We start from the raw sequence: 15,309 nt of genomic DNA, 5'->3' as shown, positions 1-15,309 counted from the left end.
CATGAGTGCCGTACAAGGCCGGGAGCCAGGACGTGCTCGTAGGCCTCACATCCGGGTAAGAGCTACTACCTACAGCCTAACAGCACAAGCTGTACAAGAGTAACGGTCGCCACCACGGCGGGCTTTCCCGAGAGTTGTCTATGCGTCAGGTACTGTTCTTAGCATGACATGGATCAGCCCACTGCAATCTCGTGCTACCCTAGGAGGACCACATTCGCTTCCCCTTTTTCAGGTAGGAAAACTGAGTACAGAGAGGTTCAGTAAGTTGCCCAAAGCCACACAGCTCAGAAGCAGAGGAGCCCCTAGATGAACCCGGACAGTCCAACTCCCACATGGTGACTAACAGAGCTCCAAAGGCAAGCCAACCTGATGGATGCAGGTCATCAAAGGAACCGTTGTCACTTTCGTCCGCCTCGTCCTCCTCGTCCGTGTTATCAACAACCGGTTCTGCAGCCTAGGGCAGGAAAGGAGGTCATGACTACATCTAACAGTCCATCAGCCGGACTCGGCTATTTCAAAGAGAACAGGTTTCATGCTGGATTCATGGCTATTTTTCATCATTTCAATTAAAAGGTAAAAAAATCTAACCCCTTGGGCCCCAAGACTACAGGGGACAGAACAGGTGGCCCTGGCTGCGTCTTTCAGTTAGGGAAAGACACTCAAGAATGAAAGACTTCCCCGAGTGGGAGCCACGGTTGGCATGGGCCCTCGGCCTGCTCAGAGTCCGAACTAAGCCAACATAGGGCCAACTGATGGAACGGCTGAAAAAAAAAAATTCTTGGCTGCCTCTTGAGGGGAAACTCGTCAGGCCAGCAGGCTAAATGATCTTTCAGATGGTGACTCGCTGCATTTTCCAGAAATGACATTTGTAATTCTAAATTGTCATGATATGAATGACCACACTGGGGAACTGAAAAGAGCTAAAATACCAGTCTGGTAGCACAAAGGGTAAAGGGCACAGAATTTGGAGGGAAAAGGCCTTAGAGGCATGCGATGCCTCAAAAGACAGGATGCTGGGGTAAGCAAATACTTGTGAGATCGACCCCAAAAAGCACTTACCATAAAGGAAAAAAACTGCTCAATTTGATTTCATGAAAATGAACTTCTGTTCATCACAAGGCATTATAACGAGAGTATGAGGCAAACTACAGCAACACCATTACGCACGTACAGGGCCCGTAAGCAGAGGAGGTAAAAACTACCCATCAGTAAGAAGGAGGCCAGCCACCAAACAGAAACATGGACGAAGGGCTTGACAAGGCACTTCACCAAAGCAGATCTCCAAATGGCCAAAAAGCAGATGAAAAGGCACTTGAGTTCATTAATCATCAAAAACTACTGATCAACTCGGTGCAAATGAAGAACTGTGCGACAGCAGACCGCGCGTTAAGACAGGCCGCGAGCTGGCAGAAGACAGATGCAGCACACACAAGCAAGGAAGTGGTAGCGTCCGGAACAGCTGAAGAACCACGAGGGAGTGAGAGAAAGTATCAACCCAAAGGCTTTGGGCACAGACCCGAACAAGCGTCTCCCACAAGAAAAAAACAGGACAGCTAATTAAGGATAGAATGTGCTCCACCTCTTTCATAATCAGGGACATGCAAGCGAGATGCTTGAGTTACCACCAGACTGGCAAAAATGGCAAAGTCGGCAAGAAGGTGAAGCGACAGGATTTCTTACGCACTGCTGGTGGGGACACACAGACTACCTTTGAGGCATTTGAATCTGTCTTTCTCGTCCGCTTCATAATTTCCTCAATTCTCTATTTAAAGGAAAATAAAAATTCAAACATGAATACAGATGAAAAAAAAAAACAAAACCAGCGGTCCCGAAGAAGTTGATTACTTCCATTTTCCACAAGCAGATGCATCAGAACTGCTCCCAAGCCACCGATTTCACCACCTTGAGACCTCGGGGCGGCTGCCGCGGCCCTCCCAATCCCAGGGTCAGGCATCCAGAAAACCTCTGGAGGGGTAGCAGCTACCCTAGCCATCTTAACCCCGAAATCCAATTACCTTTCACTCCTAATTTTGTAGACTTAGAAATTCATGACTTAAAAGAACATACTATTGCAAACCAGTTAAGACTTTTTAACGTTTTAGTCTGAACAGACCATGACTGAAGCAGATATTAATGAAAAGAATGCACCCCAGTGATGTGACATTGTCAGAAGTCTGTGGCTGCAAAGAGCACACACACACAGGAGGGAAAGAATTTTCTCCTTGGCGCACACCTGGCCTCCTCAGGGTGACCTATCTCCCAACAGAGAGGCCCTGCAGCCTGGACTAGGGCCTCCTCTGACCCCAGACGAGCGAAATGAGTTGCACAAAGTGAGGTCCCACCTTACAAACGGCCTGCACCTCGGCCTTTGAGAGAAGCCTGCACCTGCTGCTCCCTCCCACTCAGCTGCTGCAGTTTCCAGCCCAGTCCAGAAGAAACTAACTTCTACCAACCACTCCCATGACCGGAGTGATTCTGTTCAAAGGAGCTTTGTTCCCAGGGGTTTGTGATATTGAGGTGTCACTGTACTGGTCGCCAGTGGTCCGTGATGGACAGGTGAGGTCAATAAGAGGAGAGACCCTTCTACGTAGGAAGGGTGAGATCCTTGCAAGTGGGAAAACTACCAGAGGCTAGCACACCACTTACTTGTGACTTTGAAGAACACGTTTTAAAATCATGTGCCCAACATTATATTCGAAACGAACCAAACTCCCAAAACAGAAAGAGTACCTTTTTTCTCTCTAATCTCTCCTGCAAATTCTGTAACATAATTCTCTCCTGTTCCTTCTTGCGTTTGTCAGCCTCCTCCTGAGCTTTTATTTTGGCGGCCCCTTTCTAGAAAATTTGCATAAAAATACCACTTACTCTCAATATATGAGTGATAACTGAGAACAACAGCTGAAAAAGTTAAATAAAGGTTATCCAACATAAAAGAATGTAACCTTCTGATTGACAGTACCTATATACACGACATTTGTAAATTCTCAGTTTTCAAAGCATTAGCTAAAAATGCACAAAACCAGGCTAACCATCGTCTTGAGGATTTAGAAGCCATGTCAGTCCCCTCCAGGACCTCAGGGTCACCATTCCAGCACAGGGGTTATCAGGCCACTACAGTTCCAAAGTCAGTGATTATGTAGCTATCCATTAACACAGCAACAGGGGCCAAAAGTCTTACACCTTTCAAAAGCACTGAGAGGATCCTTAAAGGTAGCTTCCTGAGGAATGCAAATGCACACAACCATTTATGCGACATACAACTGATTTTATTAAGTGATACACTAAAACTGGAATATTAAGTAGGCTGTGTTAGTGATTCAAGCTGAGTGGAGTCTGAGCTCAGTTTGTGGATTTATTTACCAGATGATCTGAATGTGCATGGGTGAGACAGTCTTACTGAGGAACTGGAGGACTTAAACTTTTAGAGGCATTTGTAATTTTTATCGTCCCTGTCCAGGGGGTATGTGGGCTGCAGCTGTGAGCATCACCAAAGAGCGCAGGGTTGGGAAAACTCACACAGGACATTTAATCTGTGTGAGCAATGTGACTTCCTGAAACCAAGCTGCAATGTTGTTTATATAGACAAAATAAAAAACTACTAATTTTAATTCTCAGCTTTCTGCTTCTGTTTCACTTGGAAAATATTCTAGGATTTTGCCAAGGGTGGCTGGCCATGACCTGCAGCAGCACTGGGTAGCAGCTAGACTATAATGGAAAACTGCAGCCAGAGAAGGCTGCATCTGTTCACCATCTTTCTTGGAGAAACAGATTTTTGCCTTGGGTTTCAAATGAATTTTAGAATCTGGTTCTCAACCCCTGATAAAGTAGAGAGCCAGCAAACCTGTAGTAGCACTTGCTGGTCTTCTGGATCTGGACATCCTTTCTTTATTTCCTTCTGTTGTTGCCCTTCTTCCAGTTTCAAATATTCTTCTTGTTGGCCTTCCACAGCTTTCTCTGCTACGTCCTTCACTTTGCTAATGACACAGCACATTTAAACAGCTCTTAGTATTTGTCTCAGTCTCTACCATATACAGCTTGCAGCAGTACGTGCATTTTTTTAAGTCATCTCTCCGTCCAACATGGGGCTCGAATTCCCGACCCCAAGATCAAGAATCGCGTGCTCCACCAACTGAGGCAGCCAGGTGCCCCGTACATGCATTTTTTTTTTTTAAGATTTTTATTTATTTGAGAGCGAGAAAGCGAGATTCACTTATTTTAGAGAGAGAGAAAGAGTGCACCGCACACGTGCGCACATGAGTGGAGGGAGGGACAGAGGGAGGAGGAGAGAGAGAGAATCTCAAGCAGGCTCCATGCTCAGCACGAAGCCCAATGCGAGGCTGAGATCTGACCTGAGCTGAAACCAAGAGTCAGATGCTTAACCAACTGAGCCACCCAGGTGCCCCTGTACGTGCATTTTTATAGTGAAACTGCTTATATACAGGAACACAACTTATACTTACACCAGACTCACTTGACATTTTCTATGTTACTGCACAGAATTTACACAATTTCACCTTTTTATTTTTTTAAGATTTCATTTATTTAGGGGCGCCTGGGTGGCTCAGTTGGTTAAGCGTCTGCCTTTGGCCCAGGTCATGATCTGGGAGTCCCGGGGTCGAGCCCCACATTGGGCTCCCTGCTCAGCGGAGAGTCTGCTTCTCCCTCTGACCCTCTCTCCTCTCGTGCTAACTCTCCCTCTCAAATAAAATCTCAAAAGATTTATTTTAGAGTGCACATGCACCTGTGCAAGTGGGAGGCAGAGGGAGAGGGAAAGAAGCAGACTCCCCGCTGAGCCTGAAGCAGGGCTCAACTTGGGGCTTGATGCAGGGCCTGATCCCATGACCCTGAGATCATGACCCAAGCTGAAACCAAGAGTCAAGACGCTCAACCGACTGAGCCACCTAGGCACCCCGATGTTACCCTTTTTAAACGCGGGAAACTAGCTCTTGGTAGTAGAAAAGGATTTTTATCAATTAGTGGGCTACTCTGCATTTTCAAAAGAGAGGAAAAAATGGCACTCCTTAACTGTTAAACACACGGGGCCCCCAAAAGGCCTCATTATACACATGTTCACACCCAATCTCACACATGATAATTTAAAGGAGGGTCCGGTGGTGCCCAGAGGGAAGCCCATCCACAGTGACCAGTATGCAGGGCTTTTAAAATGTTAAATGAGCTGTTTACACGAAGCAATGAATGATGTTCTTCAAGTTAACATGTTATTTTTGCTATTTACAACATCCCCTTCTTTCTTCCAAACCCATATAAAGTGTACTGAAAGCATGTGACTGCATTTCAAACACTTAATACTTCAAAACAAACTCAGGCCTGTAGTTATTCGGTGCAGGAAGTGAACAGAAGTTTATATTCCAGAGCTCTAAATCAAGTGAGCTTCAAGACTGAGGGTCAAGAAACCTTGAGATGGAGTTAGAATGAACCCAAGTGTACATGAGGTTTGCTGCCCACAGGCAAGCCTTCTGGCAAGGACTGATGAGACTGAGGTGTCACAAAAGTCACTGGAAAGCACCCCTAGCAAACCATGCGGAAGTACACTTTCCAGGTTTACAAATTCTGAAGTTACAAAAGACTTCTGAAACAAAGAAAGGGGCTGACCCCAGTGAATGCCAACAGAAAGAGCCTGGCACGATCACTCGGGTGTGCCTGCTGAGATATGGGACCCTGACCCAAGTGCTGGCCTCCTTATGCATCTTTTCGCACAATGCATGGCTACCACAGACGACTACACCCTCTCTCTACAGACCAGCGTCCTCTCTGCTGGAGATGGTCCCCACATTTGTTTCGAAGGCAACAAGTCATTTCTGATTCACACTGAAGAAAAAGTCAGTTACTCTTTGATTATCTATAGTACATCTAACCTGAAGGTACATTTTGACTTTCAAAATCTGGGCCCCAGGCAAGACTGAGTGTAATAGGAAGAGTGGGTTTGTGCTGACCTTTGCCCCCTTTCCTTTTGTATTCTTTCTTCTTTATCTCTTCGTTCACGAGCAAGCCGTCGTTTTTCTGCCAAAATTTTTGTTGCTTCCTTGGCATTCATAGTCCCTGGTGTACTTTTATTACTAGACTCTAGTAGAAATTAACACATAAAACAGTTAGCTTAGGGAACTTAACACCCTTAAGTCCAATAAAGAGATGCAAGACAAACCAAAACATTAAAAACCCAAACAATATGCACACGGTCTATAATTTATAAATAACTAGCAATCTAGAAGTAACAGGTTTGGTTCAAAACCCCAACCCCACTCCCAATAACAGAATTAGTAGTTTGTCTCTTTTTAACAACTACTTGCTCCAAAATGAAATAATGTACTCCCACTCTGGCTTAGCCGTTTTGAGAGATATCTGACTAAACTGACCTTATGGGGAAAAAGATTAAGATACACTGAATATAGAGGAAGACAAACTTATGAAGTAGAGAAAGTCTATATGAAGTATATAAAGTATACAAAGTCTATATGAAAGTATACAAATACCTGACTAAACAAAATATCCAGCATGCATTTTGAAATTTGTGCATAATTTTTACTAAATAATTACTATTTAGATGAACACTGGTAACAGTATATTGTATCTGATTGATCATATAGTGGCTAACTACATAACCAAAGAAACTAAGACATTCAGTAAAATAAGGTGACCACATGGAGGCAGACTGTAATTATTTCAGTCCAAATGATGACTATTTTAGATAAACCACATATGACAAGGATCTTAAGACATCAGGAATGAATAATTTATAATAAAAAGATTATTCCTGTGATTAAAAAAATCACTGTGAAAATCCTTCAAAAAGAAAAATTTATTAGTGTATTTAAAATGTTATGGCCTTGGGGCACCTGGGTGACTCAGTTGGTTGGGCATCTACCTTTGGCTCAGGTCATGATCCCGGGGTCCTAGGATCAAGCCCCGCATCGGGCTCCCTGCTCGGCGGGGAGCCTGCTTCTCTCTCCCCTTCTCTCTCTGTGTGTGTGCTCTTTCTCTAGTTCTCATTCTCTCTCATATAAATAAATAAAATCTTTAAAAGAAAAATAAAAGATAAAACGTTATGGCCTTTGTATGGAAATGACCGTCAGCTCTCAATGGACACCTGCTCAGCCACAAATGACCAGATGTGCTCTCTCCAAGTATGGACAGCACCTTAGGGCCATTCACGGAACCATCCACTATCAGAGCTGGAAGGGACCCCAGGGATAACCTAGAGCAATGAGCTCATCCAACCAGTAGTTTTTTGTTTTTTAAGGTTATTTATTTGAGGGGAGGGGGCAGGGGAAAAGAGAGAATCCCAAGCAAACTCCATGCCGAGCACAGAGCCTGACACGGGGCTCAATCTCACGACCCTGAGATCACGACCAGAGCCCAAACCAAGAGTCAGATGCTTAACTGACTGTGCCACCCAGGTGCCCCCCAACCAGTACTTTTACATCAGTTCCAAAAATGGATTTCCCAAAACAACAAGGGGGTGGGGGTAAGAAGCTCTGGCAAGGAAAAGTAAACAGTGTGCCAATGACTGGTTAAATTCTCTTTATCAAGAGAAGGCTCGCTCCCTAACGTCCTCAGAATTGGGGAATAAAACAAAGTCGACCATTCCCAAACTACCTTAAGATTTTCCCTGTTGCCAAAATAAACTTAGTAAAGGAGCTTACCTTCACAGACCATCTGCTTTTGGCTCACAGCCTCGGAGCTGTTAGCAGCTTTAGGCACTCCTTCTCTTTTCTTTCCAAGAGTACCTAATGCATTTTGTGCCAAAAGGCTACGCTGAACAGGGATTATTTTATAGGAAAGAGGAGACTGTGACTGTTTTGACACGACAGGTGACGGTGATGGGGGACGATTCTTTTGCATTTGCCTGCTGGGAAAAAGTAACCGTTAATGGGGGAAACCTGATATGGTTTTGTAATAGGTATGTGCTAATTAAGTTTATAATGTGCCATTTCATAAAATATCATGTCTTGATATTATGAGATACTATTTTAGGATGGGGTAAATCCATTTTTAAAGGTTTTTTCCTCTTTATATTTACATTGTGATGTATACTACATTATTTCATTTGTGAAACACTGATGTAAAATTTATCCTGGTAAAATACCTATGAGGAACAGGTGCAAAAAAGCCACTTACTTAACAGTGACAGGGGAAGGCGGGCGCCGCCCACTCACAGAAGACGGCCATTTATAACACGGTATGTGCGACACCGGGCGCTTCTTGGTAGCGGGCTTTGAGGCCTGTTTGTCCAGCTCTGATTTCTGAGCAGAGCAAGATCATCAGATTAAGAAATGAGCATTTACTTTACTGCAGCTGGCTTTTTTTTTAGACAAAAATACCCTGAATATAATACAATTAGAGCTCCTTAAACTCATTTTCTTTTCAAGCATGAGAATTAGGTGCAGATATATTCTTCTCGACTAACTATTCAGATTACAAAATTCAAGGTCACAGAAATAATTATCGTAAAACATCTTTCACTTCAAAACCTAATTCTATTTCTAAATCCTGATTAAGAGGTTTGCAATATTTCTCAAAAAGACTTTTCTTCACAGTTTAGAAACAGTTCAAATAACAGTTACTCCCTGCTACTAAAAATGACCTAATATTCCAGCTTTGAGGGGAAACTATACAACAAATATCACAGAATTTTAAATGAAGTTAAGTTATCCTATTTTACTAATTTTATGACAGAATGCTATAAATATTAACAAGTTGCTTATGTTGTGAAACCTGACCTATCATGACCTACACAACTAAATATACAGATTTCAATAGAAAATTTGTTAATAAAGGGCACTTGACAAACCTGTGGAGAGTCGTTCACTTTCACCTGGGAAGATGTTTCCGTGCCCACCTCGGGGAATGCCTCGGGGGACGCTTCCACACCCTCTTTGGGGAGTGCTTTCACACTGGCCTCAGGCGATGCTTCCACCGTGGTCTCAGGTGACAGGCCCACACTAGCCTTGGGAGCCACTTCCACGCTGGCTTCCACACTGGCCTCAGATGACACTCGCATGCTCACATCGGGGGATGCATCCATGCTCACCTCAGGAGACGAGTCCAGGCTCACCTCAGGGGATGGGTCCGCGCTCACCTCGGGGGACGGGTCCACGCTCGCCTCGGGAGACGACAGGTCCGCGCTCGCCTCGGGGGACGACACGTCCACGCTCACTTCAGATATTTCCATGCTCTCAGGGAGTGCTTCCATACCTGCTTCACGTGATGCTTCCATGCTCCCCTCAGAGGACCCTTCTGTGCTCACCTTGGGGGTGGCTTCCACATTCACCTCGGGGGTCGCTTCCACTCTCGCCTCGGGGGCCACTTCCACGCTCGCCGCGGGGGCCGCTTCCACACTCACATGGGGGGCCACTTCCACCTTCTCCTGGGGAGGCCCTGCCACTGCTGCCTTGCGAAGCACTGTGGTATTCTTCAATTCGTCACTGCTATGGCTACGCAAGGGCATGTTTATATACTGGATTAAAGTACTGTGGGTGCCTGTGGGTGAATGAGGACAGAATGAAATTGCATACACGCAGAAACCGGACAAGACAGAAATGCACCACGTAACAGTATAAGAACAGGAAGAGAAAAAAGAGAGACTATGTTCATTAGTAAGTTGCAGGAATTACCCACAGCAAAGAGGCGTTTAGTGAAAAGGAACCCAGACATGGGACAGAAGCATCTCGAAGTCGGTTACTTCAGAAGCGCCACCATTAAGAGGTGTTGTGAAAGCAACAATCCACTACAGATGAAAAGAGGATGCTTCTCCAAAGTTGATGTTTGCAATAAGCCAGTTCTCTTTTAATCATACTATGGTTTTGAATGATTTTCATAACACAAGATATTCAATACTTTTAAAAAGTAATCTAGAACAACTTCACCAGGGCCAGAGATCTTACCATTTCAAGTGATTATGTAAGAAACTCCATATATGGCTATTTTATTTTTTTATTTTTTTTTTAAAGATTTTATTTATTTATTTGAGAGAAAGAATGAGAGAGAGAGCTCATGAGAGGGGGTAGGGTCAGAGGGAGAAGCAGACTCCCTGCCGAGCAGGGAGCCCGATGCGGGACTCGATCCTGGGACTCCAGGATCATGACCTGAGCCGAAGGCAGTCGCTTAACCGACTGAGCCACCCAGGCGCCCAATATATGGCTATTTTAATGTTAAAAAAAAAAAAAAAAAAAGAGCACTTTCTCACCCATACTAAAAACTATAATAAGACATTAATCAGAATGGGCTAGATTTTCAAGGTCTCTTCCATCTTTAACAATCTAAATATTTTTTGCCTAATAAATGGATAAAAAAGGTAATACTTAGTACCAGCAGAGGAGGAAAGAAAGTGATAGTACCAATGTTGGGAACCAGGCAGCCCCACACTGCTGGTGGGGTGTGGATCTGTATATGCTCCTGGTAGGAGGGATTGGGGCAATAAGGCATCAAAAGCCATTAAAAGGACATATTCTTTGTTCCCACAATTTTACTTCCAGATCTATTCTTAGGAAAAAATCAGACATGAAAACATATGTAATAAGGTTACTTATAGCATTATTGATAATATTGAAACAAAACTATAATCCAAATATTCAACAGGAAATTTAGAAAATACTAAGGCAGTCATTCACAGTAATAATACACAATTTCTAGACATAGAAAATGGTTTTAAAAGATTTTATTTGAGAGAGTGCCTGCACACACGGGGGAGGGGCAGAAGGAGAGGGACAAGGAGACTCCCTGCTGAGTGGGGAACCCAATGCAGGGCTGGATCCCAGGACCCAGAGATCATGACCTGAGCCGAAGGCAGACGCTTAACCAACTGAGCCACCCAGGCGCCCCCAGAAAAATGGTATGTATTTAGACAAAAGCAGATCAAAAAAACAAAAACAGGTTACAATCCCATTTTGTGAAGAAAACATATAAACAAAATATTCAGTTACCAGTGAGTTACTGGGATAATAATAAATTACATTTAAAATTTTTTCTACACTAAATATTTATTGCTTGTATAATAAAGAAAAGTAAGTATTTTTTAAAGTATTTGGTGGTAGCTTTTTTAAGACTTGGTAAATTTGTCACCTCCTCTTTAAATCTGGGTGGTAAACTTTTACATGATCTCATCAAATAATCAAAATAGAACAAATTACCAAAGACTGACTACTCATGAATAAACAATCTGACTGACTTAAACGTTATTTTTTAGTCCCCCCACTTTTGGTGGAAAATGTATTTTATTTACATATCTGTATGTACCTAAACAGTCACATTATTTAACACTGACAATCTGTGCTACAAAAAACATATTAAGTATAGGTATAGAAATTTAAGATAAAATATTACATTTTAGATGGAAGTAACAGATTATTAAACAAGAATGAAAGTTAATACAAGAAATATCTTACAGGTGGGCGCCTGGGTGGCTCAGTTGGTTAAGCGACTGCCTTCGGCTCAGGTCATGATCCTGGAGTCCTGGGATCGAGTCCCGCATTGGGCTCCCTGCTCAGCAGGGAGTCTGCTTCTCCCTCTGACCCAACCCCCTCTCATGCTCTCTCTCTCTCATTCTCTCTCTCAAATAAATAAAATCTTTAAAAAAAAAAAAGAAATATCTTACAGGAGACCGGGGAAAGACTGGCAGAAAATAATCTGACATACATATAACAGGGCAAAAACAAAGTCAGGAATCTGAACCAAAACAAGTAAAGCTGCACTACCAGAAAGTCTATGATATAGCACTGTAATTTATTTTACTAATCATATGAATATTAACAGAAGAAAAAATAAAAGAAAAAAGGTGGTGGGATAAATTCTGGAAAGAAAAAAGTGGAAGATAAAAGACAAAGAATGATGGGAATGGGGCATTTGGGCTCTCCACTACTGAGGACTTCTTACTACCCACAGGCATGTCTAACACTCTATGTGATCTCTAAGTGAGAAAATCCACATAAGCCTGAAGATGGGTTTTATTTTACTAGCTATTAATAAAAAGCTGAAGAGCAGCTCAATGTCATTCTTCCGCATTTTAGGGAAAAAAAGGGTGGAGTAGGAAACTTTCTCCCTTGATATTATAAAAATTTTTGATACTCTTAACATCCCGTACCTTTTACTGGATGGCACACTGAAGCACAGGTCAAGAAACCCATAGATCTTTAAACATTTAGGGCTGAGGGTGCCTGGGTGGCTCAGTTGGTTAAGCGACTGCCTTCGGCTCAGGTCATGATCCTGGAGTCCCGGGATCGAGTCCCACATCGGGCTTCCTGCTCAGCGGGGAGTCAGCCTCTCCCTCTGACCCTCTTCCCTCTCGTGCTTTCTATCTCTCATTCTCTCTCTCTCTCTCAAATAAATAAATAAAATCTTTAAAAAAAAATAAAATAAACATTTAGGGCTGAGGCACGTGGATGGCTCAGTCGGTTGAGCATCCAACTCTTGGTTTCAGCTCAGGTGATGATCTCAGGGTCCTGGGATCAAGTCCCGCGTGGGGCTCCCTGCTCCACGGGGAGCCTGCTTCTCCCTCTCCCTCTGCCACTCCCCCTGCTTGTGCTCTCTCTCAAATAAATAAATAAAATCTTAAAAAAAGTCTTTCAAAAAATCATTTAAAAATTTAACAACCACCACACCACAACTACCTTATCTCATCCTAGCAATTAACTATCACCCAGATAACTAATCTACCACGCTAGGATAAAATAAATATGCAACATAAAATGTTGGGTATAATCAGTCATCTGGAAACTACTGCTTCAAATTATTTTTATGCCTTACTGCAACAAATCAAATGACATAACCTGCTTTTTCAGTGCAAATACTAACACTTTCAGGCTTTCTGCTTTGTGCCTGTTACCTGGAGTATCTTTCCCAGGGACTGACAAGGAAGCAGCACTTTTGCTCCTGGCTATTGATGCTTTTGTAGGGACAAGTAGGCGAGTGATTAAATCATTCTCCCGAAGACTGGTATACGAGTGTCGAGCTAAATGAGAACAAACAAAAAAGATTCAAGTTGAGGTCTCACAAATAAATGCAAAGCAAGAAAGAGCAATGTGAACTGCTGCAAATGAAAATTTTCCCAGCCTAAAAGTAGAAGCTACGAAAGCAACATATATATATATATATAAAATGGGACTGAACACCGCCACTGGATCAGACTGCCTTGCTAGGGAAGAGAGCACCTGAAGTAAGGGTCAAAGGCCCTGGCATACACAATAACCCCAGTGAAGAAATCTAGGTAACATATCTAACGAAGTCCTATCCAATGTATAGTCTCTACGGAGGAATTCACATATGGAGAAAGAAGTTGTATGTGACGAAACAACTTTGGCATGGATTTCTACAGATATGCCACTGACAGTCAAAGTGGTCAAGTTCATTACCAAAAGCTCCAAGGGACTGACTGAATTCTTTTGTTAAAAGTGCATCTTGTAAATACCTTGCTCCAAAAGTTTTTAGGTTCCTAACGATCCCTGTGACAATGGCATTTGTTATAATAGGATCTGACCTGACTCAACAAACTGGAAAGTATTCTGTAAGTGAATGGTTTGGTATAAAACAAAAAGCAACAGTCCTGTTTGACAGAGAAAAGTTGTGGGGGGAAGGTGTTAGAAAGAAACTTCTTTAAATAAAGAAGTACTTCAAGGGGCGCCTGGGTGGCTCAGTCGGTTAAGCATCTGCCTTCGGCTCAGGTCATGATCTCAGAATCCTGGAATCGAGCCCCGTGTCGGGCTACCTGATCAGCAGGGCGTCTGCTTCTCCCTCTCCCTCTGCCCCTCCACCCCTGCTCATGTGCACTCTCTCAAATAAATAAAATCTTTAAAAAAAGAAAAAGTACTTCAGTAATAAGTATGAAATTTTGTGTATAATAATCAGCAGTGAAAACATGCACAAAGGTTAGATGTGGGTAATGCTATGAAGCAACACAGCAAAGCTTTGAAGTTCAAATTATGGTCAATAACTTAAGACCTTCTAAACACTAACTGATGAAATGTTTGAAGAGAATCAAGTCCTCCAGCACAAATCTTTATCTATACCAATACTCTGGGATCTAGTCCCTCAGCTTCATTACAGACTTCTTGCTCAGATGACAGCAGAATTACATATTTCATTTAAGGACAGACTCTTGGCTTCAGCCAAGTAAGTATGGCATCAAAGGACATTTTTTAGTTAAAGAAGGGATATTCTGGCTTCGAATTTTAGGAACGACTTCTCAAGCAACCAATGTTGACATAGATCCTTTTTTTCTGAGAGAGAGAAAGACAGAAAACACGGGGGTAGGGAGGTGCAGGGAGAGAAAATCTTAAGCAAGCTCCAAGCTCAGCATGGAGCCCAACTCGGGACTCTATCTCCCAGCCCTGAGATCATGACCTGAGCTGAAATCAGGAGTCGGAGCTCAACTGACTGAGCTACACAGGCACCCCAATAGATCTCTTTTAAACCACTATTTAAGACTGGTACTTAGAAATAACTAACCAGTTGGTTTTTCTTCTACTTGTACACTGTCTGCAGGTGTCTGCAGTTTGTTAGATCTTCTATTCAAGGATGAGCTTCTCTTCTTTTCTATTTTTTCTGGAGATCAAAGGCAAAGGAATATTATTTTTTTAACAAATTATTTAAATATATTATTTCAGGAGTGAGTCACTCCTCTTTTCAAACATTTTTTATCTTCTCTACTCTTGATTGTAAAAATTTAAATTTCAAATCTTATGTAGATTCTACATCCCCAAACTTAAAACTAGTTTACTCTTTATCTGGAAAATAAAATTAATTAGGAAAAAAAACAGTTAAAAATTAAGAGGACAATGTCTAATACTACCTGACAAGATCAACATTCCCAAATTGGGAATATACAACCTTTAATTTTGGACACAATCCATGACATCTATTACTAAAGTAACGTATACTTTAGTTATAATGGTTATTATTTTAAACAAAAATGATCATTAACTTTTGGCACAGATGGCACAATTTTAGCAAACTAATGAAAAACACGGTTTGTGTAGACACTTTGCCACTTCACTTGAAATACTCTGGCCCAGGATACTGAGGAGTGTCTACTTAAAGAATAACTTCTCTTTTGGGAACCTGTAAATTAAATTGGGGACCTGTACATATTGACAACATAGCACCATTTGAAAATTCCTGAATTGACAATGTAATTGAACAGCATGAACCAGAGGTATAATCAATTCATTCATGTGATTAAATCACACATCCTTTATTTTCATACTGCACGTAATGACAAGATAGTGTGAACTGTTATTATGAGTCAGCAATGAGCAAAAGAAAAATAGACAATTTGAATAAGCCAAGCTTTAAAACAGG

General features: G+C 42.3%; 1 protein-coding gene across 10 annotated transcripts in view; it reads right to left on the bottom strand.

Moving 5' to 3' along the window:
- Positions 1-15,309, bottom strand: part of MAP7D3 (MAP7 domain containing 3) — a 32,720-nt gene that overhangs the window by 2,783 nt on the left and 14,628 nt on the right. For 2 of the 10 annotated variants that reach the window (XM_027608643.2, XM_027608647.2), the window contains exons 7-16: positions 14,458-14,553; positions 12,839-12,964; positions 8,810-9,498; positions 8,137-8,261; positions 7,662-7,867; positions 5,955-6,084; positions 3,842-3,974; positions 2,731-2,835; positions 1,709-1,762; positions 367-454 (exon numbers count right to left, since the gene is read on the bottom strand). In XM_027608643.2, coding sequence (XP_027464444.1) covers positions 367-454; positions 1,709-1,762; positions 2,731-2,835; positions 3,842-3,974; positions 5,955-6,084; positions 7,662-7,867; positions 8,137-8,261; positions 8,810-9,498; positions 12,839-12,964; positions 14,458-14,553 — 1,752 coding nt within the window. Of the gene's footprint in view, positions 1-366; positions 455-1,708; positions 1,765-2,730; positions 2,836-3,841; positions 3,975-5,954; positions 6,085-7,661; positions 7,868-8,136; positions 8,262-8,809; positions 9,499-12,838; positions 12,965-14,457; positions 14,554-15,309 lie in introns of those variants that run through there. The other 8 variants (XM_027608644.2, XM_027608649.2, XM_027608646.2 and 5 more) reach the window with 5 other exon arrangements.

This window comes from Zalophus californianus, chromosome X (genome assembly GCF_009762305.2).
Source record: "Zalophus californianus isolate mZalCal1 chromosome X, mZalCal1.pri.v2, whole genome shotgun sequence".
Lineage (NCBI taxonomy): Eukaryota > Metazoa > Chordata > Mammalia > Carnivora > Otariidae > Zalophus > Zalophus californianus.
Note: the sequence above shows the minus strand (reverse complement) of the source record. Positions and strands in the feature narration are given on the sequence as shown.